Source organism: Anopheles bellator, chromosome 2, assembly GCF_943735745.2.
Source record: "Anopheles bellator chromosome 2, idAnoBellAS_SP24_06.2, whole genome shotgun sequence".
Lineage (NCBI taxonomy): Eukaryota > Metazoa > Arthropoda > Insecta > Diptera > Culicidae > Anopheles > Anopheles bellator.
Window position 1 is genome coordinate 16,628,619 of NC_071286.1, and position 26,935 is coordinate 16,655,553.

At 48.9% G+C, this 26,935-nt stretch overlaps 9 protein-coding genes across 9 annotated transcripts; 5 read left to right on the plus strand and 4 right to left on the minus strand.

The window, feature by feature from the left end:
* Window positions 1-18: 18 nt before the first annotated feature.
* On the minus strand, window positions 19-1,441 carry LOC131212681 (peptidyl-prolyl cis-trans isomerase NIMA-interacting 4). The gene is made up of 2 exons (XM_058206639.1): window positions 423-1,441; window positions 19-354 (listed from the first exon to the last, which is right to left on the minus strand). The coding sequence occupies exons 1-2, from the start codon at window positions 688-690 to the stop codon at window positions 38-40; spliced, it is 585 nt and encodes a 194-aa protein (XP_058062622.1). The 5' UTR covers window positions 691-1,441; the 3' UTR covers window positions 19-37.
* Window positions 695-4,941, plus strand: LOC131212680 (protein HBS1). The gene is made up of 6 exons (XM_058206638.1): window positions 695-891; window positions 964-1,172; window positions 1,231-1,465; window positions 3,122-3,726; window positions 3,782-4,187; window positions 4,258-4,941. The coding sequence occupies exons 1-6, from the start codon at window positions 852-854 to the stop codon at window positions 4,887-4,889; spliced, it is 2,127 nt and encodes a 708-aa protein (XP_058062621.1). The 5' UTR covers window positions 695-851; the 3' UTR covers window positions 4,890-4,941.
* A 53-nt stretch (window positions 4,942-4,994) lies between these two features.
* LOC131210184 (ADP-ribose glycohydrolase OARD1-like) lies at window positions 4,995-5,671 on the minus strand. The gene has a single exon (XM_058203392.1). It carries the CDS (start codon window positions 5,622-5,624, stop codon window positions 5,076-5,078), a length of 549 nt encoding a protein of 182 aa, XP_058059375.1. The 5' UTR covers window positions 5,625-5,671; the 3' UTR covers window positions 4,995-5,075.
* A 361-nt stretch (window positions 5,672-6,032) lies between these two features.
* Window positions 6,033-9,310, plus strand: LOC131212695 (DNA repair protein XRCC1). Its single transcript, XM_058206663.1, has 5 exons — window positions 6,033-6,122; window positions 6,197-7,546; window positions 8,269-8,357; window positions 8,431-8,913; window positions 8,976-9,310. The coding sequence occupies exons 1-5, from the start codon at window positions 6,072-6,074 to the stop codon at window positions 9,130-9,132; spliced, it is 2,130 nt and encodes a 709-aa protein (XP_058062646.1). The 5' UTR covers window positions 6,033-6,071; the 3' UTR covers window positions 9,133-9,310.
* LOC131212696 (26S proteasome non-ATPase regulatory subunit 8) lies at window positions 8,283-10,308 on the minus strand. Its single transcript, XM_058206664.1, has 3 exons — window positions 10,088-10,308; window positions 9,845-10,020; window positions 8,283-9,774 (listed from the first exon to the last, which is right to left on the minus strand). The coding sequence occupies exons 1-3, from the start codon at window positions 10,184-10,186 to the stop codon at window positions 9,261-9,263; spliced, it is 789 nt and encodes a 262-aa protein (XP_058062647.1). The 5' UTR covers window positions 10,187-10,308; the 3' UTR covers window positions 8,283-9,260.
* Window positions 10,309-10,996: 688 nt separating this feature from the next.
* Window positions 10,997-15,327, plus strand: LOC131212255 (uncharacterized). The gene is made up of 3 exons (XM_058206049.1): window positions 10,997-11,372; window positions 11,450-14,115; window positions 14,873-15,327. Exon 2 carries the CDS (start codon window positions 11,468-11,470, stop codon window positions 14,018-14,020), a length of 2,553 nt encoding a protein of 850 aa, XP_058062032.1. The 5' UTR covers window positions 10,997-11,372; window positions 11,450-11,467; the 3' UTR covers window positions 14,021-14,115; window positions 14,873-15,327.
* On the minus strand, window positions 14,923-16,912 carry LOC131212256 (ribokinase). Its single transcript, XM_058206050.1, has 4 exons — window positions 16,537-16,912; window positions 15,906-16,457; window positions 15,672-15,825; window positions 14,923-15,596 (listed from the first exon to the last, which is right to left on the minus strand). Exons 1-4 carry the CDS (start codon window positions 16,593-16,595, stop codon window positions 15,387-15,389), a joined length of 975 nt encoding a protein of 324 aa, XP_058062033.1. The 5' UTR covers window positions 16,596-16,912; the 3' UTR covers window positions 14,923-15,386.
* A 760-nt stretch (window positions 16,913-17,672) lies between these two features.
* Window positions 17,673-18,111, plus strand: LOC131210080 (uncharacterized). The gene has a single exon (XM_058203276.1). It carries the CDS (start codon window positions 17,760-17,762, stop codon window positions 18,072-18,074), a length of 315 nt encoding a protein of 104 aa, XP_058059259.1. The 5' UTR covers window positions 17,673-17,759; the 3' UTR covers window positions 18,075-18,111.
* A 1,535-nt stretch (window positions 18,112-19,646) lies between these two features.
* Window positions 19,647-21,084, plus strand: LOC131210368 (protein FAM177A1). Its single transcript, XM_058203604.1, has 2 exons — window positions 19,647-20,082; window positions 20,303-21,084. The coding sequence occupies exons 1-2, from the start codon at window positions 19,891-19,893 to the stop codon at window positions 20,645-20,647; spliced, it is 537 nt and encodes a 178-aa protein (XP_058059587.1). The 5' UTR covers window positions 19,647-19,890; the 3' UTR covers window positions 20,648-21,084.
* The last annotated feature ends 5,851 nt before the right edge of the window (window positions 21,085-26,935 follow it).

Sequence of the window (26,935 nt, forward strand, 5' to 3'; positions counted from 1 at the left end):
GTAAAACGGAAAACACAGATCGTATTTATTGGCGCAGCTACTTCTTGCCCTCAACCATCAAAATGTGGTATCCGAACTTGGTCTTGATAGGAGGATCAGTGTACTTGGGAGCGTTGGTGGTAGAGATTGGTAACGCAAATGCCGCATCCTGGAACGGGCCTACCATGGCCCCACGTATCTGCCAGCCGAGATCCCCTCCTTGGCGTGCCTTATCTTCGCTATAGTTGGTCGCTACCACATTGAAGGCTTGACCCTCCTTTAGCTTTTCCAGTGCCTCCAGTATCTTGCCCTGCTTCTCGCACAGGATGTGTCGGACCTTCACAGCACTTCCGCCCTTTTTCTCCTTCGTCGCACCTACGATTCAGAACATCCGAAATCCCGGTCAGTAGCCGCATAAACGTTTACGGATGGTAAACTTTTACCTTCTTCAGCACCACCGGCGCCGCCTTTCTTGCCACCAGCAGCTCCCTTAGCTGGGGCAGCTTTTCCGCCACCTTTTGCATCCTTTTTCGGAGGCATTATTGTTTTGAAAACAACACCCGGCGTGAAGAAAAACAAAAACCTGTTTGCCGGTACGGAAAACGATTTTGTCATCTGGCTCACGGGACGCCCTTCAGGATCGTCAAATATGTTGGTTTTGTTTGACGTTCGCGTTTTTTTTTTTGTTGTACGTTTCTTTTGACAACTCATCAATTTCAATGTAGTGGAGTGGCTTTGAAAACAAATGGTTCACTTGTTCGACAGTAAAATGGAACATTATTTACAGTAGTGCAATACGTTTAACATACTGAAGGGTTTTATGTTAATGTTCCTAGTTTGTTGATCGAAAACCACAGTCTTACAGCGAAAGCATGTCGCGTCACCGCAACGTTCGGAACGCCGTTTACGATGGTACGTCAACCGCAATCAGCAACTGGGAGATAACGAGATTTTAAAGCACTGTTCTTGGCCACTCTTTCTCAGAATACGATGACGAAGACGACTACCGGTACGGGCAGTCGGTTGAGGATGAATGTATCTCGCCTACCGACGCCCAGCAATGGATATACGATCGTGCCAAAGGGCAGCAGAGCATGTCCGAGTTCTTAGCCAACAATCGCGACATCGAGGAGGAAGATGAGCTGGCCGAGGATAAGCGGGATGCTGGCGCACACAAGAGACGCGATTCCGAGGTACGTTGGTGGAGCCGTGAATGAAAGGCACTATTTCTTATCGTTAATTCACATGTAGTGTTACCAACTGCCCGAACTGAGTGATGATGACCGCGCACGGTTGCTGTCCTGTATGGACGAAATTCGCGATATCGTCGGAGAAACGGTCGGCGACCGGCAGATGGTGGAAGCGATCATGAAGCATGAGTACGACTGCCCCAAAGCGTTGGACGAGATACTGAACAGCAAAGAAACTCCACCGTCTGCAAGCGGATCCGGCACAAAACTGCTGCAGGGCGAACCGTTGGAAAAAGGTAGGACCTCTAGTGTTGTCACTTACACACACAAATTGTGTGTCGTGGGAGCCAATTACACCATACAACTCAATCGGTCGGTGATCCGGAGAATGTTGTGAAATATAACACCACACCGGCACACCGTATGGAATATGCATTGAGCTTTTTTAATATTTTATTTTTACATTTTTAAATTATTTAAATATTTAAAAAGTGCAAAATTTTTTTAAGAAAATTTTAATTTACATTAGCTTATTCTATTGCAACTCACTATAGTGTCACTAGTTGGTCGCTATTAGTGCGACGATCGCCCATAGTGCAACCCACGCCGAGAGTATATAAAGAGCCGAGTTTCAAAAGTTGCACATCTCCGATTGCCGTTGGCAAGTCTGATAGTTTGATTTTACTGACGAACGTTCATTTGAATTTTCTTTTCCCGGTATTCATCGATCGATCCCGGATGGGCCTTGTGATTGGATTGCTTACGGAAGGTAAGATTTCAAAGTTGACGTTAAACATTCAGCTACACCGCTCGAAACGCCTCGTACCGATGTGCCCCGATTCGCCTTGCCCAAGGTACAATTTACCGGTGGCAGCAATTTGAGTGATTTAGTTAAACTGCGCCTCCAACAGGAACAACGACCATCTTTAGCGTCTGCAGCGCTCCACGAAAGCAGTGCCTGCAACGAACGCACCACAGTGATCAATCAAAGTGGCCATCCCGATCCGTTGGGAAACTTTTCCGCTCTTTCCATTGGAACCGAACAGAGTAAATCGCCGAACAAGACGTTTTCCAATCTCTCCGATCTAGCAAAGCATCACCTACAGTCTAGCGCTTCTCCACAGCTATCGGGTGGTGATGGCCCGAAGCCATTGTTTAAAATTCCATTGACTTTTGCTACGCCACCACGTCCGGCAGCTGCCACTTCCGCTCAGGTGGCCAATTCTAGGACGAATCCACTTCTGATGCAACCGCTCACACAAAACGCTTGGATACTGGATTTAAAGTCGGCGCTCATTAAAAACAAATCAGACATTGTACCGCAAGGGCGACCGAAGGGAAGCGAACGAACCGAATCCATCCAGTACGGATTCATCGATTGCGACCTGAAAGAACCGATCAAACCAATCATTGACGAGTTCTGTACGATCGATGCCAGTTCAGTGTTGCAGAAGGATCTCTCCCAGCATTGCGCCCCGCACGCTTCGGCCCTGGGCGCTGTGCTTTCTATTCGTTATCGAAAACGAAAGCTTCCCACGGAAGTGGAACATTCATTTCCTCCCAACAAGACAGTTCCGGCGTTTCGATTCAACGTCCCTTCACCGGATGATGTTGTCTTGGGTCATTTCAAAAAGTTCACATCGCGCTAGCAAATTTACAGACAACTGACGTGAAATGATCGCAATGATACATTCGACGCAGAGGAGAAAGCTTATAAAAGGGTTTAGTTGTAAGGTATATGATCGTGGCTTCAATAACCATTTTAACTTTGACTTTAACTCATCTACTCATAAGGCTTTAAAATAAAATTGTAAATTTTGCAGGACAAGTGTGTTTCTCCATCGTACGCAGGCATTCGAAAACGGTGGAACGTGCGGTTGAAATAGTACATCACATTCTCTACTAATTTTGTTTGCCGGTTTTGTAAACAAAATACAACCGAACTCTTTCAGGAATCAGTGAACGCTTGCTGGAACGATCGGGAAAGAAGCTACAGGCGACGCAGGTCACCGTACCCATCACTATTACGACTCCAACGGTGGATTCGCAGCAATCCTTCCGACCTCACGATGCCGCTGTTCCGCAGGCTACGGTCGTCATTACGCCGGTGGCGAAGAAAACGCTCGGTTTCGAGATCAACAGCCCGCAGCGGGTCCAGTCGCCGAATGTGTCCGGCCGAAACACACCCGAACCGATGACTGGAGAGGATGGCAAACAGCACCATCTCTTGAACCAATCGCTAAAATCGACTCCGAAGGAACAGCCAGTGCGCAACGCGAAAGATCTGTTCGAAAAGGAGCGTGGAACGCGCAAGGATCACATACACATGGTCGTGATCGGACATGTGGACGCGGGAAAAAGTACATTGATGGGACACCTGCTGTTCGACACGGGCAATGTACCGCAACGCGTGATGCACAAGCACGAGCAAGAGAGCAAGAAACTCGGCAAACAAAGCTTCATGTACGCATGGGTCCTGGACGAGACGGGCGAGGAGCGAGAACGCGGCATTACGATGGATGTGGGCAGCACTCGATTTGAGACGCCAACGAAAGAGGTAAGTAGAAAATGACATCAAGCTTTATCGCGCTCCCTAACCGAATCATTCCCAGATTACGCTCCTGGACGCACCAGGACACAAGGACTTCATCCCCAACATGATATCGGGCGCGAACCAGGCGGATGTTGCACTGCTCGTGGTCGATGCTACACGCGGGGAATTTGAAACCGGCTTTGAGCAGGGAGGTCAGACACGAGAGCACGCCCTTCTGGTGCGTTCGCTCGGCGTCAACCAGCTCGGAGTGGTCGTCAACAAGCTGGACACCGTCAGTTGGTCCAAGGAACGGTTCGACGAGATCGTGAGCAAGTTGAAAGCTTTCCTCAAACAGGCCGGTTTCCGCGAGTCCGATGTAACGTACGTTCCGTGCTCCGGGCTGACGGGAGAAAATCTTGTAAAGGATCCCACCGATCCCACACTGACCCAGTGGTATAAGGGGCCAACTTTGTTGAAAGTGATCGGTAAGCGACGGTTTTTGGGGTTTTCTGCGTTAAGATATTATGATTATGATATACGTGCTTTCTTTCACAGATTTGTTCAAAACGCCGGATCGTGCAATAGACAAACCCTTTCGCATGTCGGTGGCAGACATCTTCAAGGGCACCGGGTCCGGATTTTGTCTTTCAGGGCGCATCGAGTCCGGTGTCGTGTGCGCGAACGACAAGGTGATGGTGTGGCCCAGCAAAGAACAAGCGATCGTCAAGAGCATCACACTCGATGAGCTACCGCACCCGATGGCCTTTGCCGGTGATCAAGTTTCACTCACATTGGCCAATATCGACGTCAGCAACATTACCGTTGGGTATATTTTGTCTGACGTCTATCATCCCGTGCCCCTCGCTACCCGCATTAAGGCACGCATCGTCGTGTTCAACGTCAAGGTTCCGATAACGATGGGCTACCCGGTGCTGGTGCACCACCAATCGCTCATCGAACCGGCCACGGTGCGCAAACTGCGAGCACAACTGCACAAGGGCACCGGAGAGGTCATCAAGAAAAATCCACGCTGTCTGGGAAACAACTCCTGTGCACTGGTCGAAATCGAGTTCCAGCGTCCGATCGGGATGGAACGGTATGCCGATTTTAAGGATCTGGGTCGCATCATGCTACGAGTAGGCGGCGTTACCATTGCAGCCGGCCTTGTTACCGATATCGTTAAGTAGAGTCACCAAGTGCGGTGTTCCGGATCTTCGATATGATGTTTGTTGACGCCTGGGGCCATGGAAGTTGTGTAGTAATAAAACACAACTAACCTACCAATGTGAAGGAATTCTTTTTCGATTTATTGGCGGCAAACTATTCGAATTTTTTACTCATATAAGGAACACAAGCACTGATCTAAAGCGAGGTTACTTAGGAACGAAATTGTAAACAACAAGTTCGTACGTTCCACCTTCTCCGAACACGTTGTTCAACATTTCCTTCACTTTGTCCCACTCCAGGCCATCGATACCGCAACCGATGCGGGGAAGGGCCAGTTTGCCGACTCCGTTTGCGTCCATATGCTGCTTCACCGCTTGCAGCGACTTCCGGAGATCGTCGTACGTTGGCTTTTGGTAGGATGTTTCCTTCGTCACGAGGTAGTAAACGTAGCGATGCTGCTGAGCGTCTGCCGCTGAGTCCCGCAACACGGCCACACCACCAACACCGACATTTTGAGCCTTTAGATCGTCCACCCTGCCGAAAACTTGCTTAAACTTGACCGCAATTCCTCCACCCATTTTAAGATCTGCCGCCACACAGTGTGCCAGTGAGTGGTCCTTCGGTGCACCAAAGAGGTCACCTTCGGTTTCCCGCACACAATTCGCGGCCATAGTAGAAAAGGGTTTTATCCGGAACGCGGCGATGGAGTTTCTTGTACGAGGACACCTTATGAAGCTAGCCGCCACACGAATCATGGAACCACTGGCCGCAAACGAATCCCCGCAAAAATGGAGGCAAACAGTTGTTCGCGCGGTTAAGGTGTATTTACACAACTCCTAATGCGGGAAAGGATACGCGCCCATTTACATGTTCACGAAACTCAACAATTTCACAATTTGTAAGCGCTTAAGTTAGAATTACAATTTGTGTTGGCATATTTTATTTTAATTTATATTTTAGCATTTTTACATTAAACTCAAACTTTTATCCAATAATAAATCTTGAATTTTTTAAAACAGAACAGAAAAGAATATTATAAAACTTCTTTGGTCCGTTTTACCTTGCAATCCCTTTTCGATGTTGTTTACGAAACTGAAACTGTCAAAAATGGCGCAACTATCAAAAATCGGCATAATCCTTTCTGGAATACAGGAATAGACGGGTTTTCGGTAGAAATCGGTAAGAACTTCTTGAAACGAAGGATGCCAAAAGTGAACTTTAAATCTATCGAAAGCTTCAGCTCTGAAGATCCGGTAAGAACGTCCAGAACCAGTAGCGGATCCAGATGAACCATAATTTCATACGCTCTGTTTCGTTGGCCCCGCAGAACTTTCCGGCGACGAACCTGCTGAAGCCGGACAACAAAAAGTGGAAGTGCCGGGAAGCGGGAGAAAAGTGTGCGTTCGTTGTAATCAGCCTAGACGAACCGGTTCAGCTCTGTGGCATCGACATCGGTAATGAGCATTCCGCATTCATCGAGGTGCTCGTGGCGCGCAGCGGTCCAAGCATGCCGACCTTCAACGAACTGCTTCTGGCAACGAAATTTATGAACACAGTAGAAAGCCGCAATTCATCCTCGACCAATCGGGTACAGTGCTTTACCGGATCCAGCTTGCTACCGACGGTAGCACAAGGCAAGTGGGACTTGGTGAAGGTTTTGTGCACACAACCGTTCAATTCCCGCGTCAAGTATGGCCTCACCTTTGTCACGCTGCACACCAGTGGCAATGCCGAAAAGGGGGAGAAAAGCCTTGTCCCGGAGAAATTTCAACAAAAAATTAGAGAAGAATCTGGCAGCTCGAAAGGATTGACCACATTTGGGCGGTTTAAGTTGCGCGAAGACTCACCCGACTCCGATGATGGTTCCAAAAACATATTTGCACGCTGGAAACAGAGAAGTGAAATGGGGTCTTCCCAGGCGACTGTAAGCTCAGTGGCCGCAATGCTGCGCGATGCTAAACCACACGAAGCGATGAAAAAGGACACCTCCTCGTTGGGAAGTATCCGATCGGTGGCCACCATCCGGCCGAAACCTCAACAATTCGATAGCAGCAGTGACGATGAGGACAAGGGTAATTCGAGCAACTCGAAAGTAAAAAAACACAATCGGAACGATGAGTCCTTGCTGTATGATCCGGAAGATAGCGAACCAAAGGAAAGCTTTGTGAAACATCGAATCCCTCAGCGCACCGTGCAGCAACCGGATGCACGACCGTTTCAGAAAGGAGCTCATGCAGACCAAAAATCCTCAAAGTTGCATGACGTGTCCTGTTCAAAGTTTAAAGAATTCCTTGACATCACAGGTCAGTCGATGGAGCGCGAATCGAAAAGACTCTCGAGTGCCAGCGAATCGTTGCAACCAAAATTGGGAGCACGCGGTACAAGTCCTCGGCATTCTTTTTCCGGGAATGGCGGAAGAAAGTCAACCGAAAATTCTGCTGGTACAACGTCCGCTTACAACCGCATGTCTCCGTTGCCCATTGTTAGGCAGAGTGCTTCCGAAAAACGACCTCCATCGTCTACTGGCAATGGGAAACAAACTTCACCGCCGTCGAACAAAAAAACCAAATACGTTGCCAGGGACACAAACCCGTCCAGGGAGGAGAGCAAACGTGTAACCTACAAACCTTTCTATAAGCTTCTCGAAGATGTAGTCTTGGTTATCAGCGGAATACAGGTAAGTGGCTGCGTGGCGCGGTTTAATTGCGTCCTTCCTCGTCTTCGAAAACATCATCCAGATCATCGTCATCATCATCGGAGGATGAGACACTAACATGTTGCGATTTTTGGCCCGCACTTCGTCCCTCTAAACTGTTGGTTTTGTCTTCGGTCGGCATTGCTCCACTCTCTTCCTGTTTAAACTTCCAAACAGTTACGGCATTTGAAAAATGTAATTTCTTGGTTCTTTTGAGAGGCCGATTTTTTGACGATTTTGCCGGCTTCGATACTTCATCGTCGGAAACCGAGCGCAATAGTTCGCACAAACGGTAAAAACCACCATGACTTGTAGTAGCTATGCCGGACGAAACGAGTTTGGGCACAATTTTGTCGGCCAGTAAATTCAGCTCGGTTTCAGTAAGCGCCTTCCCGCTTTTTACGAAAACGTACGCCTGCAACTCGCTCATGGTGCACGCTAGTTTTATGGGCCGACAACAAAAAGAAAATGTTAGTTAAAAACAGTCCCAAACACAGGAGCTTTACATTACCTCTGTTCATTTGGCACGTATAGTAGCTGAGTGCCTTGAAGAAATGCCGATAAAATTTCTTCGGAATCACGTACAATTCAACGTCCGCCATAGTCAATATAAACTGCCCGTCTTAAGTCTGTCTATTTTATTTATTGAGCAATGTGAACTATGATGTAAATCGATAATGTTTCGGTATCTCTAACACTAACAGAATCCAGACCGTGGAATTATTCGTAGCCAAGCGCTGGCAATGGGCGCAAAATACAGACCTGATTGGGATTCGTCGTGCACGCACCTAATGTAAGCGAGTTTTTATCAATTTATGATACTGTCGTATCGAAACTGATCTGATATTTGTGTATTTTATCGTTAGCTGTGCCTATAAAAACACACCGAAGTACAATCAGGTGCAAGGACAAGGAAAAATTGTCAAAAAAGAATGGATCGAAAAGTGTTACTCCTCGCGGCGTAAGCTCTCGTGGCGTAAATTTTCTTTAGATACGGCACAGGCCCAAATGTCCGATTCGGAAGATGAGATTGTTGACATCACATTGCGCCCACCGGAAGTAACAGCCCGCGAGGATCGCAATGAAAATCCCACCGAGGAACCGATGGTACTAAGCGACTCGGAACCTGAGCTTGATGGCCCTGCAGATGTGAGGGAGCGAAAGAAAGATGATAAGCCCACAACTTGTCCCATACCGTATGAAATAAGCACCGAGGAAGAAGTGGGTTCAAACCACGAAGATTCCAGGAGTGATTTAAATTTTTTCAACGACAAAACATTTTTCTTAGACGACGATGTTGGGGCCGTAGATACTATGAAGCTGAAAAAGTATATTCAGTCTTACAAAGGGTGAGTAAAGAATTTTCTCAATCGTTACTCAATGTGTTAAAACGAGTCATTTTGCCTTTCAGAGTTATTTCAAACACTCCAAACAACGTGGAGTACATAATTTCCCGCAGAAAACGACCACTGCCGGCTACGACTAGAGCCCAGCTAGTGAAACCTCTGTGGATATTCGAATGCAACGAAATGGAGTGCCTCATACCGGTCAACCGCTACTTACTGTAACTTCACTGATCGCATCGTTGCTGTCCAAATATGTTGATGCCTTTGTTAATTGTTACGCAGTGGTTTTATTCCGATTACAAAATACAATCCGACCGAAGTTATGTGTTCGTGATTGAACATCTGAACGCCTAGACGATCATCTCCAGCTCCCGGGCGTACGTTATGGCTTGCTCGGCCAACTCCTGTGATGGGATCGGTTCCTTGGGCTTGGCCAATTCATTGACAAAGTGATAAAAACCATCGGGGCTCATTTTCCAGCCTTTCTTCTCACCAAACTGCTTCACTTCCTCTTTCGTTTTGAGATTAAGCCGCTTGGCGGCTTCCTGCAGCGAGATACGCTCGTACGAGCTTTCCAGGCACACGGCGATTTCGTTGCGTACCGTTTGTAGCAAAATGTCGATAAAGAAGTTGTAGCTTTCGGCCGGCACGTTACCTTTAGCCTGGAAAATTTTATTGTAGCGCCCCTCCATTACGTACTGTTCCAGGGCAAGAGGATGTCGGATGAACGGGTTAGTTTGTATAATGTCTGCCGGAAGCAGCTCTAATTCGGTGTGAAACTCGGCCACTCGGTTCTGTGACAATAGAAAGAGCAAGTTTAGCCCCAGAAGCTGGTATTTGTTTTTCGACTCGCCAATCAGCGTACTGAGGGTGATAAAAAAAAAGGACGTATTAAGCGAAACGAACATTGGTCAACAGAGACTCCGATAATTACTTGTAGTCATAGTAGAACCATTTCAGTTGCAGGATGTAGCGCTCGAACGCTGGAATATTTTTAGTGGCAATACTATGCTCGACGCCGATTTCGAGGACATCTCTTGCGATAAGCAGCTCCTGCTGATTGCCGGGGGTGTTTCCGGTCGGAATGTACGCCATTCCTACCAGGGCAACCTGGAAAAAGACCAATATTGCACTAATTTAAACTGAAATTTGCCATTGCGAACCGCAGGGCACCTACCTTCAATTTGTCGAGGATCGTTCCGCATAGTTTGAGGTTGATCGGGCTTTTGGTCCACTCGGTTTTGAGCTGCTTGTACAACGCAACAGTGTTGTCCATTTCTCTCGGAGATTAGTGACTAAAACTGTTTGTCGACGGGACTATTTTCAGAGAATGTTCGGCACTGTGGCTCTTCTTTTCTTCGGTGGTACAAGACGAACAAACGAAACGCGAGAAGGATGAAATGCTAAAACTTAAATGTCATTCCCATCGTCAGCAATATTTTCTTGCATGAGAAAAGCAATATTTTCTTGCATGAAGAAAGCCATATGTCAACACGTCGTTGTTTACAGCGGCACCTTGAATCGACTGGTATAAATATTAGACAAATTGGTTAAATTTTTCAATTCGTTGTTAATTCAATGGAAATTTATTATTCCCTATGAGTATTGAATAAAATATTCTCTTGTGCGCTGCAATTTTTCACAATCATTAATCGAATAAGAAATGTAATACTATAAAAGTGTTTTCAAAATTATACTTACTTCATGTGATTTGTTGTCTAAAGAACTCATCGTGAATATGTACCGGCTCATGAATAATTACAGCTTTACCATATTCGGAATTCAACAGAAAAACTGAAGCCCAAATAGTGATGAACGAATATATTTTATTCAACAAAAATATCTGTAAGTTTGCACACAACCAGCAACGGTTATGAAATAGCTTCTTACAGCGGCACACACTGGCGTCGTTTTGCATTCGTGGCCGCCATTTTGGTATTTTGGTGGCGTTGCAAGCTTGTCAGGTCTTGTCAAGTTTTGTCAAGCCCTGCGATTTCGAAGCGTTTGTACGAGCAACATTGCGTTGCCACCGAGAAAAAGTGCATTCCAAGGCATTTTTCAGCGTACGCGGGGCAAAAAGGTAGTGGAAATAGTGAAAACAGTGGTGTTAGCAAACGTTTTCTTTTGGGCAGCCATATTACCCGATCCCGAAGCAATGAGGTTGTGATGCGTCTTTATTAAAACCGAAGTCAGCCCAGTGTATCGACCCTGCGTGTCGTAGCAGAACGATGCTGAAAAACTTCCGCGCTCCTAAACATCCAATTTGATTGCGACGCTGTCCCGCATAGACTGAGGAATTTATCTCAAAACCCATCGTCGCATTCCGTTGTGTCGTGCTTGTCGACGACAGTGGCAGAGAGATAAACAAAACCAAATCTAAAAGCAACATATTTTTGAATACTTTCGGTCGAGCCTTCAGGCCTGTTGTTGGGCCCATTTTCTGTACTGTGCGTAAAGGGAAGGTAAGTGTTCTGCTGAGCGCGAGTAACAAAAAGTGACAGATATCAAAGTAAGCTAACTGTGCGTTTTCTCCACACAGACTTTTTCGCAGGTGAAAATGCCTCGAATGAAAAAGAAGGTCGATGACTCGGTTTCGGGGCCATCTCCGGCACAGCTGCCCGTGGAAACACTCACGGCCGGTAGGTCACGGCGTACGATTAAGCCGAACCCTAGGTATCAGAACGACGAAATGGTAATGATGTCAACAAGGAGCATGGATGCGTACGAAGGGAGCGAAGTAAGCGGTGAGGAGTACGATCAGGAAGAGGACGAGGAGTTGCGGCGGGAATTGATGGCCCGCAGGGCGATGCTCAGGTCGGCTACGCCTCAATCCGAGGGTGTCCCAAAACGGCGTGGAAGACCTCCGAAGAACAAAAATCTGTTGGCTCTGCGAACGGAACCGATGAAAAATCTGCGCAAAGAGGTGTTGAAGAAAATGGACATGCGAACGCTCAGTATGGGCCAATCGCGTCTTCTGGGGTCGTCGCTGGTGCGTGATGGTCGGCGTAGATTGGACATGAGCACGGATCCGATGGACACAGACTCTGCTGACCAGGACGATCTGGGTATGGAGGAGCTAGAGCAAAGAGGGTCTGATGATGGCAACAGTTTGAATGCCTACCGCAAGGTGCTCAATCCGGGGGCTTACAAAATGCACATGGCCGAGAAAACGGTTCTCGTTCGACGGGGAAGCGGGATGCGAGGCACTGAGACCAGAACCGCTGATGGCACATCTGAAGAAGAAGAAGAAGAAGAAGAAGAAGAAGATGAGGACGATTACTTCAATGACAGCGACTCGCGCACGGAGCGCCAGCAGCAACCCTTACCGCCCAAGCGTGGCCGCCCGCGGAAGCACCCGTTGGCCAAAAAGCCAGCGTCACCGTTCGTGGCCAAGGTGCTGCTGCCGGGAATGAAGCATAAGTTGGGTGGCGGGACGGTTTTGAAGCGAAAATCGGCTCCAGCGACGGACTCCGACGACGAAGGCCGCCAACAGGATAGTCAGCAGAGGACAAGAATGTTACGGCGTTCGTACGGCGTGAAGGGTAACAAAAATGACCCCAATGAGTCAGAATCCGACAACGAGGAAAACGACAAAGAACAACAGCGTAGGGCCCTGCAGCGTACTCGGTCATTCCCATCACTGATGCGCCCGGGACAGTCCCGTGTAACGCAAAAAACCGAGCAGCAGGGAGAAAAACAGTCACTTTCACCGACGATCACGATCGTCAACGTGAACGACATTATGAAGAAGAAATCGAAAAGCTCCACCGACCTGAGACGTCGGATGGAGGCAGCGGACGTAGAGGAGCCGGCCGAGGATGAGGGAGAAGAGCAGGATTCGGATGGGACCAATGCGGGCGACAAGCCGAAAACAAACAACCGGCTGGTGGCGACTATCCTTGAGCGGAAGAGACCGATCGTGCTGGAACAGCCGCGCGACATGCGCCGTAAGACGGAAATGTTCACGAAAGCATTGGCAGGGCGTGCCAAACTGGGCGAGGATGTTGATTACGACGAGGTCCTGGAAAAGAACATCCTCTCTCCCGTCCACAAGGTAGGGTCGCGAGTGGCACAGTCCAGTCGTGGCCGCGGTCGAGGCACACCCAGTGCACGGGCCAAAGAGAATCTTTCCGGGGGGTACAAAACAAACAACAATCTGTACAAAGGCGGCACCAACGGGCGATACTCCCTTGGCGATGGTCGGCTAAGCGCTGGCAGAGGACTGGCGTTGAAACGACCCAATCAACCACCACGGATACTGAATGCCACCATGAAGATGGGCGAGGGTAAAGCACAGTCGAAGCTGGCCGCCAGTGGTGCCAACAATCACTACTCGATCGATCTTACCGATCCGGACAACAACGTGACACTGATTTCGTCCAACGACAGCACACCCACCAAACGCATTCTCCCAAGTACCGCACTGCGGCCAGGAGGCCTCGTGTTAGGGCGATCGAACGCAACGTCGACACCGTTGGCAGCGGGACGTCCGCTGGCATCACAAGTGCAAAGACCGGCGGTAATCGGCCGGACGGTGGACATGAAGAAGAAGAAAATCACGTGCTACGAAACGTGGTACGTGATCAGCTGCAAGAACCAGGGCAATCTGGTGAAGAAACCAACCTTCGCGCTGACAATGATTGGGCTTGGCAATATCGCATCCAGCATCCAGCTGCCATCGGACGCGTGGTCACTCCGGACGGTGCTCGAGCGCCGCAAGACACCGGCAGGCGAAGGCCAGGAGATTTTTTGTGGTGAAGTCCAGGACAATACGATCGCGGAAGCCGACAAGTTCAGATTTGAACCGAATCGGATTATGTTCCGTCGGAAGGCACCCATCCCTGGGCGCTTTAATGTGCAGTACGATAGAACGGTCATTTTCCGGAACGACACGTACATGATCAACGTGGAGGGTCAGAGCTGCCGGCTGGTGGGAGCGCCGGTCTTGCTCGAAACGCTCGAGGATATTGAAACCCTGCTGACGATCGTGGATTTCATCGACGTGGAAAACAGCTGTGTTGAAGTGGCCCAGACCGGCCGTTCGTTTGACGCCACTGTCTTTCCCAAGCGTATCGTCGTCAATAGCAGTAACAGAGGCATTGCAACCTAATGGTGGCACACGGAGTTGGATGCAGGAAGGAGGCCGTCGTTATATACCTAGAGGTGTTACCTACACGTTTCGTGTAGGTTGTACAAATGAAAAAGGTAAATATAGCCCTTCGCGATCCACCATTTGAGGATATGTGGTGTTATAAGGATAATTAAGTTGACTTTGTAGTGCAACCAAAAGACAAAGTTTTGATTTTCATTCCCGTTTAAAGGGGAAGTTCATTGCACCGGAGACGGGCAGTTGGTTACAAGCCTTGAACTCCCTAAGCGCAAAAAAGGTTCAAATGTGATGGCAGATATTTTTAAGAAAAAAAAAAGACTGACCCCTTTTCTCAGAAAAACTAGAGAAGTTGAATTATTCTCAGCACGATTGTTGATGGTTATTTCAAACAATCAAAGCTTAGTGGCAAGCTACAGTTATTAATAAAACCTCAAGGTTGCTGCGTTAATCATACCGGAGAGTGCGTGTTCCGTATTTGCACGAGTTTTTGGATCAAGAGCGTCGAAAACGGAAGCTTGTAATCATCGAACAACCTTAGCAGCCTTAAACAACTATCTAGCAACCTTGGTTTCAGTACGTCACAATAGAAATCTTTCGATGAGTTACAGTTTTTTGATGATGTCGCGCGACACATTATACAATGCGTCTGTCATCATTAAATGATGGCAAATAGGATTTATAATGCAAACAAAAAGCGCCATCCTGTAGCAACCTTGCCCTGCGACCACGCTGGGAACCCTACGTAGAGGAACAATGTCCATTCCTAATTTTCTCGCACATTGGTTCTGAACTGGCATTTGCTACTGAATTTTTTAAAATTTAAATTTCGCTATTTTTCTTGATTCGTTTCAGAAAGCATGCAGCCTCTTTGCGCTTATTCAGTGTATTGTTAAATGATGAAAATGAAATGATTTTTAAGCGCAACGTGCTCTTGCACAAAACGGGCCGTTTTGTGCCGAGAGAGGAGTATCAATCTATCAATTTGAAGCATAGCGGGCAGTAATGTCGTTCTACAGATAAGTACTTTAAACATCGCGAATGGTCACAGCGTTTGGTGTAATGTATGGAGGCACACCCACACAAACTTACAACAAAACCACACCCAGCGGTTCCGGTCTGCACTGTGTAAATAGGACAACGCTCTACACCCCGAACACGATGTAATCCGCAGTTTTGGACACCGTCACAGATGACACCCGTTATAGTTTTGGACTAAGCTTTGAACCTGTTAGATTATACATGAATTCAATCCACTTCAATAAAGAACTTTATGTTCCGTAAAGTACAGTTTAGTGATTAGTGAACATACAAAACCCGTCTGGCGTTTTTTTTCTCTAGGACTGTTTGTAATCTTGTAAGTGCTTCGTCACACCAGTTCCCACTGCGTGGGCAGAGTCGCCAGATCATCGTCACCCGGAAGGTCCAGCTCGCTCAAACGTGGAAAGCTGGTCTGTGTTCCCGGCTTCTGAACGGACCGTGCTGCAACGCGGTTAGCTGCAAAAATGCAGCAGGCCAGCGCTGCGCCAGATTGGGCTATGAAGTGAGCCAACGCACCAATAAACACATCCCCAGCTCCCTTTAACGGCCAATAAGAAGTACACCGTTCGAATCGGATTAATCAAAGACTCTAGCCCGCTACCCTCCTACTTACCGTCGTATCCACCACCTTGTTCACTTTGGTAGATGGCACGTGGTACACCTGGGTGCTGCCGTTCTCCGCAAACACTGCGCCCTTCTCACCGAGCGTTATAATCACCGTGCGGCATCCCATGTCTCTCAGGCGCAGCACTGCCACTTTCGCTTGCCTGCAAAGGGATTTGCCCCGTACAACACCATCAGTTAGCCACCTGTGGGTTCCGTTATGACGGGCAAACCGAGTCCTTACGCGATGTCGCTGACTTCGGCCATCCCCGTCAGCTGTGCGGCTTCGATTTCGTTTACGCAGAAAATCGTCGGCAATGCGAGCAGCGATACGAGAATTTTATGATCCGGTGCCGGGGCCGCATTCAGTATCGAAATACCTTCGAAGGCGCCGAGCGCCGCAATCGTTCCTTCCAGCGGTGTCTCAAGCTGGCAAATCAGGATCCGCGCCTGACGGAACAGTGCCTGGCAATGGGCGACATCGGCGGTTCCGAGGGATCGATTGGCACCGGTCACGATCACAATCTGATTGTCGCCGTTGTCGGCCACGTTGATCTGCGCGATGCCGGTACTCTCTCCCGGGACGAGTTCGACGTTCTCCACGACGATGCCTTCGGCTGCGAGCGCATCGCGGTAGGCTGCTCCCCACACATCATCACCCAGCTTGCCGACGATGGCCGCTCGGCTGCCGAGTCGGGCCGCGGCCACACACTGGTTCGCGCCCTTACCACCGTACCCGGTGGCGAACCGGGTACCGTGCAATGTTTCACCCGCCTTCGGCAACCGGGGAACATAGCTGCGGGGACCAGAAAACACAACGCAACCACGAATTATTCCACCATAACCAACCTGGAGGCGGCCACCGAGATGCAAACCTTATGAAATCGACTATGCACGAACCAAACACCAGGACGTCGAACTTGAATGCTGACATTGTGCAGTTGTCCACCTGTGATCTCGATTTTCCCAATGCGATCCTTTGTTTGATCGGAACAGCTGATAACACGGCCACACGGCAATCGCACACGGTGGTGTTATCGGTAACTTCGCTAAATGCTTCACGCTAAACACAAATAAACACTCGCGGCCCGTGACACGCGTTTTTCGTGCGTACCTTTTGCAGGTAAAGAGGCGGTCAGGGTTTCTTCAAAACAGCTTCATCGCGCGCCGGAGAAGCACTTAAGTAAAGGAGTAAACCGAACCGACGGAAACTCTTTTTTTGTGCTTTTTGTGTACATCCACCACCATTCATTAATTCGGACGCAGGACGAATAGATCCCGGAAAGGCGGAAGACGGATTACTCGCTTGCCACAATTACGCCACCGTTCCAAAGGTCGGTGTAACAGTGTTGGTGTAAATCATCAACCTCCCAAAATGATAGTTTGTTAATGGGTCAATAGTTGCTATTCATATAATTTGGGTTTCGATTGAAAGCGAAAATTGAATAATTTAAAGCGAAACAGCAGTAATTCGTACTCGGGTTCGGTATGAAAAGCCTATATTCGTCGATAATGAAATTGTCCCGATTGTCAGCAAATGGATTAATTGACTGCAGGAATATTCCTTATTGTTTTCAAAGTTCTATTTAATCGCATTCTTACGATTTCATACAATTCATTAACAGATTTTGTTTGATTTTTTGTCTTGTTTGCTACTTCACAGCGATCGTCGAAAAGCGTTGCGAATTACGATCGCGAATGGCGAAAGCGAATTAAGATCACTAAATGATACAAACAAAACGCATTTAAATCGCTTCAGTTTAAAAGTATTGATTGACTTAATTTCCTTACTTTTGCATATTAAGCGAAAGAAGTTCGTAAAATATGAAAAGATAATAAAAAAAAGAAAGAAAATAGTTTTGAAAATTTTCTACATAATTTGTGCCTGGAAATTTAAAAAAAATGTTTGGAGGAGAAATTGGTTTGTTCCACTGGTTTGGTTGAGTGTTTCGTGACTTTCTCTTTATGCTTTTCGTTCTTATAAATTGGATTTGTTGTCATTGGTTTTGTCAGCGAACAGCTGACATTTGACGGTGCAGCACAATCGAGTCGTTGGGTAATCAGTGTTTTGAGCACGGTGACCGCAAAGTTTTTCACGATGATTCGCCAGGCCTTGTGGAAAAACGGCATTGCTCTCCGTCTGGTGGCCACCAGAGCATACAGTCAGCCTTCGGGTGCTGCTGGTTCCAAGGTTCCGGCATCCGGCGGATCACAACCGGCGGCTCCGTCTGGCGACGTTCCTGGGCTGAGTTCGCGGTGTGTTATGAAGAAGGAAGGTCCTATTGGCCCGGGTGCGGACAGGAACGGAGAGTACAAGGTGCCGGAATACTTTAGCTACGACCAAACCAGCTACTTCGAGGCCGAGATCGAAATGTCCAAGTTCCGGATCCCGCAGCCATCGGCCAGAAACTAGTTGTAAATAAAAAGAAACCGGAGCCGTAGACAGTATAGTTTGAGAACCTTTTTTCCTTTCGATTGGTAAGAGTGGAACGGACGAAAGAAACGCGATAAAAAGTGTTTGAAAAGTTTGGGACGATTTTATGGAAAAACAACCCAAACAACTCCTCCACACTGAGAGGAAATATTGCACGGGGAACGATTTCCTCAACAAAGGCCAGAAAGAGAGCGCAACAGCGAGGAATATTTTTTGGGTCTTTCCCGCTAATAGAGGGTCCTTCCGTGTCGGACGCTCAACCCTTTGGACCTTTGGGTCCAGTACCACTGTAACTCCGATACGGGCCGAAGCCCTAATGTAAACGCGCAAAATACGATACACGATAAACGATAACAAATAATCGCAATTGAAAATCATATTAAATTGTTTGTTATATGCATTTCTTAATAACGGTAAGTAAGTGAAGAGTAATGAAAGTGCATGTGTTCATTTGCAGTCGTGCATACAATGAACGATTTGCAATCACCATCCGCTACGATGGACCGGACAGTCCAAAACTGCGAAAATAAAGCTAATCGAAGAACGCAAACGCACAACCTGATGCAGAAATGCGAAATGCGTTGAAGCAGAAAGGCTGGATAATGTCGCCGGACCCTCCGGCATTTCCTATGTTCCTCTGAAAGAGTAATATTTAGAAAATAATATCACACTGCAGGCTCTGTCGAAGCTTTTGTCAGTAGTTCGGATGATTTTCCCGAAATCACCAAAGGCATTCTTGCAGTCGACAGCTGTGACTGCGCCAGCCACTACCATCGCTGGAGGCGAATATTGACACAACGGCGTAGGTAAGCGTATTAACGCACAATATGGTTCAGTTGAACGTACGCTAAAGTTCCTAATCCGTGGAGAACGCCCTTAAGCGAGTGTATCGCATCGATCGGCCAAAGGACATCTCGGTCGATTTGAACATTGACCGGCTGCTACTGTAAGGTCAGTCAGTGATGCAAACGTGACCTGTACTTGGGAAGATCGCACAAGCCCGTTTGTCATCGGCTTGTTCTGGGGGAAGAAAAAACCGCAAGATATCGAAGAATACCTAAGGCCATTCGTTGTATTAATCTTATGGCCACATCGTTCACTATAAAAGGCTTCAACGTGAACGTGGGAATCCGGGAATCCGACGAATAATGCGTATTGACGATCGAAAGCGGCGGCGCTGTGCTTAACGTGGCCAAAGAGTGTACTGAAAAATGCTTAACGGAAACAGAAAAGAGAAACAATTGTATTAAAAGTGTAGCCTTGTGATTCTAATAAACAAAACATGTTTGTTTACATCAGCTGACAGCTAACAGCAAAATGAGAGGGAATTGAGTGAAGGAAAAAATAAAAATATAGGAGAAACCCCGAACAAATAAACCATTCATTTTTTTGTTTTGTTTAGGAAGGTCAATGAAAGACCATTGAAGATGCTTACTATTTTACTTAATACGCTAAAATAATGCTACAACCGCCGAGCGGTCTTTGCCTACTTCAAGGAACCTTTCCACTGGAGAAAGATGCTGAAAAGTTGAAACTTTTATGGTTTTGCGTGGAGTGAAACGCTAAAAACCGGTGCCGTTGCAGATTTGGTTTGTCTGGCAACCAGGCCGACCTTGTTGCTCTCTCTCAGTGACAACCTTGACAACCAGTTGTTGTCGTTTTGGATTGCGTACCAGAGAGTTCATTGTCTGACCAGATTTTCGATTGGTTTGCGACGGAAATAGTGTTGAGCTGCAGAGAAAACATTTCCACCGATATTCGGACACCTAGTAGCTGGTAGGAGCTAGCAGGCATCATGACGAAAGTGGACATTCCGCTGAAAAGCAAAGCTGAAGCATCCGATACGTTCATTCAAAACGAGAAGGACGTTGAGGTGCGAGTCCGGGCTCCGAAACGGGTGCTCCATTTTAGCGACGGTACACTCGAGGAGTTTAGTGATGATGAGGCCGATCAAGTGGATTGTGCCGAAACGGTTCCCGTAGATGAGGTGAGTATTGCCAAGGAAAGAAATCGAGCGTCGTTTTGTCGCAAATGGTCCGTAAAAGTCCATCTGCGACGAACGTGAATCATAGCAACCAACGTTTGTTTATTTGCCCCGTCCTTGACAGCAAGGATGGTTCGCTTACCGACGACCAGAGTGCGCTGTGATCGCCGTCGTTTTGAAATTTAAATTTCTTTCCATGCTCGTTACGGTTCTTTTTTTCCAGTCGACCATGAAGTGGACCGATTGGATGCGTTACAAGACCTGCAAGCTCGGAAGCACGGTCCTAGCCGGGTGTGACTACGTCGGCGAGGGACTGGCGTCTTTCCTGGGTATTACGACGCCGAAATACAGTTACGAAATCGAGGAATTCAAACGGATGCAAGCCGAACAGCAGGCCGAAGAGCGCGCGATTCAAACGTTCGTCGAGCAGAATCGTGCCCAAAATGGCGACGGCAGTCACAGCGTTACACAGGCACCAACGGCAGTGAAATCCCCGGTGGAAACGAATGCTCCTGAACCGGTCACCAGCACGGAAGTGTGCACAGAAAATGAAATTCAGAAGTTTTAAACAATATTCCCGGCTGACTTGGTGTCCCAGTGAGGATCTGCGAGGCTGTTAATTGTAAGGTATGGACTCCCTGTGAAGCTAATTCTGTTTTCTGTTTCGTATTTTTATCACAACGAACATCGCGCATTCATTAGCACGCGGAGTAAGGGTACCGAACCGCGAACGGATGTAATATCAAAGAATTAAATTTAACGTACGCATGTAAGAGGGCACGATTTATTTATTTTCTATTGGCCCAGTTAAGGTCGGAATCTTCGGAATCGGGCGAAACGGCACAAAGTAGACCAGTTGAACTACAAATTATCTCAAATGTTTTACATTCTAAAAGGCGTTACGAATACGAAGCGTACATTATTTGGACAAACTTGAATGAATGGAAACAACGTAGGTTTAACCGGCACAACGGATTGTAATTCTCATGAAAATATATTTAAAGACTTGAAACACAAACGGCTGAAATGCTTCTTATCCCGAAATGAATCAGGAACGAACTCCAGGTGGGCAACCGAACAGGCGAAAGGATCAGCCGAATGCTTTCACTGCGGTGCCACGGTGCGATGTATGGAAAATCAATAATTCAATTATTGGGATGCTGGGACTAGTGGATGCCCAACGCCGGAAGGAAGGAACCTCCTGAACCAGCTCGCTGGCTGGACAAGTTTCCCAAGTTTCTGTGGTTTGCTTTGGTGTTGCTTTATTTTCGTGGAAACTACTTTCGGAATTTATTTCAGTCCCTGCGGGCAGAGTTCCTGTCGGTGAACGCCGAAACCCGCAAGGTTCCGTTGGGGCTGGCCAGAAGAAAAAAAAAAGCGGTAGGTGGGCAGTGGTTTTACTGTGCGGTTTAAATCCATTTATCAACGTCATACGTGTACGGGGCGCTGTGAGCCAGGCAGTGTGGGGTTCCGATGGAGCGGGCTGATGATCGACCGAATTCGGCACCCCTTTGGCCTTTCAGGGCGTGGGGAGGGGGTGGCCACCAGTCATGTATGTCCGGTGCGCGTCCGCGTCTCGGTGCTCAACCCCGCACCGAGCGTGGGGGGCAAGCAGGCACATATTTCTTCCCCGTGGCGGACATTCCTCGCTCTGGCACGCATGTACCACCTGCGCACACGTACGACGTCCGCTGCCGTAAGGATTCGGTGTGGTCGAAGTTTTTGGCACATAATAAATTATGTGTGTACGGCAGACGACGGTCGGCGGCGGCGGCGGCGGCGGTGAGACGGACGTGTATACATGTGCGTTGGCCGTGTACATAGGCCGGCGACGACAACCCGCGGCTGCAAGGATATTTGATCCCTTTATATTTATGTGAATTCAATACGCCACCACCAGCGCACCACGGCTAGTGGTCTCTTTCGCGCCCGGGCCCCCGTGTGTGGCCAACCGATTCACCAACACATACACACGGTTCTGGCACCCATGGCTCACACGTTGATCCTTTCTCACTCCGGCGCCCGGTGGCTCACTCTCAACTCTTTGGCCGTCGGGTCGCCGTGTGAACTTTGATTGCGGAGCGCGCGTGTCTCGCGATTGAGCATTTATCGATATTTACTGACTTCTGCGGTACGTGACCACGCATGTGTGCCCGCACACATACGACCGGCGGTGTTTGGCCCGGGCCCAGTCTCCTTCGCTGGGTCGCGGGGTGGTCACGATGCGTCCTGCTCATTGTGGCGTAATTCGACCGCCCTCCAGGAAGTAGTGGCCGTGCCGTGCGTTGGGAGTTAGTGACCGTCCACGGGTGGCGACGGCCCACGTGGTGGCGGGGGCTGGTTCGCATATGTAGATAAGCTGGACATAATGAGAGAAAAGGGGGCAGTTCGCAGACCCTTTGCGATAACAAAGACTAATCAAAGCGTCCGCTGGCAGAGGGTCGCTATGTACTGGTCGGTGGGCCGTGCGTGCGCGCGTGTGTGGCAGAGGGGCCAGGACTGTCCACGGGACTGTCCTTTCCCGCCATTACGCGGTGCGGGCGATCGGTAGCTTAAGCGCGAACGGTGGATTGACGGCGGGCCGGGCACATAAATCCTGCCTCTGCATGTGTTCGGCCGTCAGCTGGAGCGCGAGCGAGCGAGCGAGACGGACACACTCGTACGGACGCACACACGCGGGTGTATCGCGTGTGCGAGGACACGCCCCGAATCCCGGTATGTGTGTCATTGCGCTCACACGTCCCTTTTCGGCGCTTTATCCTTTTGGCGCGGAAGGATACGCGGAACTCACCGGCAGCGGGCGGCACTCACCGCCGTGAGATGTCCCGGAGCTACGCGGCAACGGAGGATCGTGTCCCGCAATGTACATTTCGTCCCGAAAGGCTGTGCCGCGTCGTGCTGTTGATGAGAATGATAGTTTTCCCCATCCAACGATGGGGTCGCCAATCGTTGAACATTCACTTTAATGTTTCGGACAATTCGAACAAAGGTTAAGGTACATCCTGCATGGTTCTATGGCATCCTGAAGATGTGACGCAGCGTTATGGTTCGCGATGAAACCAATAAACTCAACACAAAAACGGTTCTTGGGAAGGGAGCGTAAGGTTGCGACCTATAAATGGGTCAGATCATTAGCCGGTTTCGTCTATTCTGCTAAACTTTTCGCTTTTCGCCCCATCTTGCACTCAGGTTGCCTTCGGGGTGATTTTTTTTTGTTGGGTGAAAGTTTTCCTGTTGCATTTTTCCGACGGTCGCCGACGGATGTTCGACGCCTTGTCTAGGTCGTGAAGGTCGTTTCTGCTGGCTGGTGGTGGATTTTTATGGCCACTTTTATGAGCGCAATTGAAACCGGTGACCTTAATGTGCTAACCTTTCGAAGCATTCGAAATCTGAACTTCGTTTTGTGGTCGATTCCTCGAGTCTGTCTCGAATAGATTTACGGTGAGCGATGTTGGTGATAGCATTGTTTAAGGAATCATTGTAACACTCCATTAGGCCCTTTGGGCTCTGGGGTTTCTAATAGCGGAAGAAATGGCCTGATAGCTGGGTGTCAAAGTAAAACCGCTGGCACGTACAGGACATCTTCCGATTCCGCCGAAAGGTTCACTTTAGAGACCCCGCGACGTTTAGAGACCCCGCGACGAGCAACGTGGCTCCAAGTGTTACTTGTTGATGCTGTGGCCCTTTTTTATGTAGCCATTTTGGAGAAAGTTTTATTTCAACGCAAGAAGAAATTGCATATTTTGCTTTCGGGCTGCACTTGCGGTAAAGCTGTCTACAGCTGATGGCCACGTGTGCAGTTCCGTAAGGTCCATGGATGAAGCATAAAAATAGAAGGAGGAATGTATAAAACGTGTCGTGTTGGAATATGCAAAAAAATTGTAAAGACTCCAAGAAGGAAGAAACAGAAAATGAAAAGAGATCATTCAAAAATCTCGAAATGTGTCACTTCTTTTCCGGACACTCCCTGAATTGGTTCGTAATAAAAACTGACACAACAGAACAGTTCCCAACTAACGCTAGACTTTGTCGATCGCTATTTTATCAACTGCATGCGTGCCAGGATCGTGGTCGAACAATGGTCGGAAAATTTATTGTTACGCAAAGCAACCTGGTCTCCATCGTGTGGGACCGGATCAGCGCAATCGACGGATTACCGACGGCGGAAGGCGAACGAGGCTGACGGCCCATCTCGCGCCAGACGATCCCTGCCTGTCAGACGATCCTGTCCCGGCACTGCCCGCACCGTCCGTTATTTATGTGGTGTGCATTAAAAATTTAAATTTCATCTATTCAACCCTTTTTACCCCGGAGCGCCGGAGCGATGTCCCGGGTGAGCCAGGATTCGATGCGCGAATCCCGGAAACCAGCGCCTCGTCGTCGTCGTCGGCTACCTGTGTTCCGAGGATACCCTTTAGCGCGGTGCCGTTGCGTACCAGGATTCCAGGTCTCGGTTCCCCGGCAGAGGACAGGACATCGGAAAGTGTAGCACATTGTGCCGACCCCGGCCTGTCGGGTGTGTGAAGGGTATGAAATTAAAAACGGCGCTCCGTGTCTCTCTGCGCCGAGGGTCTTCAGGGGGACTTTCTTCAGGGCTCCTTGACGGTGACGAAGGCCCAGGGCGCGTTTGGGTCACAATTTTGGCATCACGGTTCCGGGCCTCTGAATGCTCTAATTAAACGGATTGGCACACACAAATACACACGTGGTGCTAGCAGGTAGCCGAGGTACCGTGCCTTGATTCCGAAAGGGTTTCCGACCGCGCCCGAGAGAGCGAAAGGGAGACAGAACTTCATTTCCGTTTTCTGGCGTGGTGTGTCGCGGCCGTTGACAATCTGCATACACACTCCGGGGCTCCGGAGTCTCAGGATCGTGGTCCGGGAGAGCTGGCGGCCGGCGTCACGTACGTGGCGTTATGCTGCGCCGTCGTGACACATCTCGGAATCCGCTTGATGTTTGATTGAAAGGCTCACAGCCGGAGCGCCGCGGGATGGGGTTGCAAATGAAAACTTGAAAAAGAACGGCCGGCGCCGGCCCGAGGGAGCCGTCCCGGTGAGGACGATTGCTACGCCGGCTGGCCACAGGACACCGAAAGTTAAAACAAATTCGGCTGAACTCCCAGGCGGACGGTGGGTTGGTAACGGCACTACACACAGCCGTTCGTAATTAATATTTGCGATCGTTGCTCAAGTACAGTACATAATACAGCGGAATTCGAGCTCTTCACGTAAACATAATGCTAGTTTAAATTCTAAGGTATCATTCAACGATCTCGGCCAAAGGATGATAGTAGCAACAATATTTTTTTATATCACTTTCGATAGTATATGTCGTTTAAATAAGTATTGAATTTAACATTTGCGAATTGCGAATGGTGCAATGTTGGAGTGAATTTATCGCGCAAAGGTCGCCTTCCGGGTACGCAGAAGTTTGAGAGCTCCAAAATTCTATTAAAACACAACCGCACTGTCCCACATGCGATCCCGAGTCCCCATGCCGTATGTGTTCGATCGCTCTAAGCCACAATCAATCCGCTATCTCCGCGCTCCTTGCCACAGAATCGCAAGACATTTCGGCAAACGGCGTGTTCCGTGCCGGGGCCGGATTGCAATCGGATTTTCGGCTGCCGCTTCGGGGAATCCAAAACGCGGAATCTTCCGTTTGGATGCGTTTGAAGCACCTTCCGCTTCCGCTTCGAATCCGCCGGGGACCCGGACCGGGCTTTGTCTCCCCTTTGGGGGCTTGGGAGAAAAAAGAATAGAATTCCGCTTTGGGTGGCTTCCAACCCACGGCATGTCCTGACACATGGCGGAAATCCTGTATTGATGCCGGGTTCCATTTTGCCGATACCGCCGACACGGAGGCGCGTGCAGTGAAATTTCAATCAGAGACAGCCTAAGCCACGGCGAAGAATCGTGGCGTCGGTGGGAAGAGTGTTTCTCTAGAGGCACTACGTGCGTATTTTTCGGGAACCATTTCGATACCTTTTGCTTACTGTTTTGTTTACAAACAATAGCGAGCCCGTTTGTGAGCCTGTTGCGTGTGGCCATAAATTGTAAATCAATTAATCACAATTGTGCGGCTCAAGTCACGACACAACCGGCCACCGAACGACGGCCAACACGTAATACGCGCATCATTAGCCACCTCGGAACGCGCAAGGCACACGGCCCATGATGTGCTGGACCAGCCATAAATCAATTTTCTTAATTTCTTAAACGGACCGACACATTAAACGCGTACGCCCCGCCATAAATGGTTTGAGTAATGGCGGACGTGTGGTCATTTTTCTTGTTCCGGAACCGTCCCGGTCGTAACCATTTTCCCCGGCGTTCGCCGGGCTGCGAACCCCTCGGGGACCTCCGGGATTGACCAATTCGTTTTTATTCGTCGTCGTCGTCGCGAGGGCAATATTAACATATTTATTCAGCGGTCGGTAGTCCTCGTCCTGACCGGCACGAGCGGTCGCCAATCAGGAGCGACCGAAGGCTCCGAAGGAAGGGTCACTCCTAGGAGGGCCCTCAAAACGGTTGCGAGGCGCGAGCCACACGAGGAGGGATACCAGCGTGCCGGAGGATACCTGGGCGCAGGTCCTTAAAGTGGTTAACGGCCGTGGCAGCTGGTCAGCCAACCAGGGCGAACCCAGGGCGCAGTGCCTCATTTCGCCATTTGATAAAATATTTTGAATAAATTAATTCACTGCTGCCGAGCGAGCCGCGGAGGGTCGCGACGGGTCCAAAGGGAACGAGGTGGTCAACGCTCTGACCCGACTGTACACCACCCCAGAGAGGTCAGGCCCGCTGTCCAGTCAGTTTGACAACGTTGAGGTAGCTCTGATTTTGATTAGAACACAAAA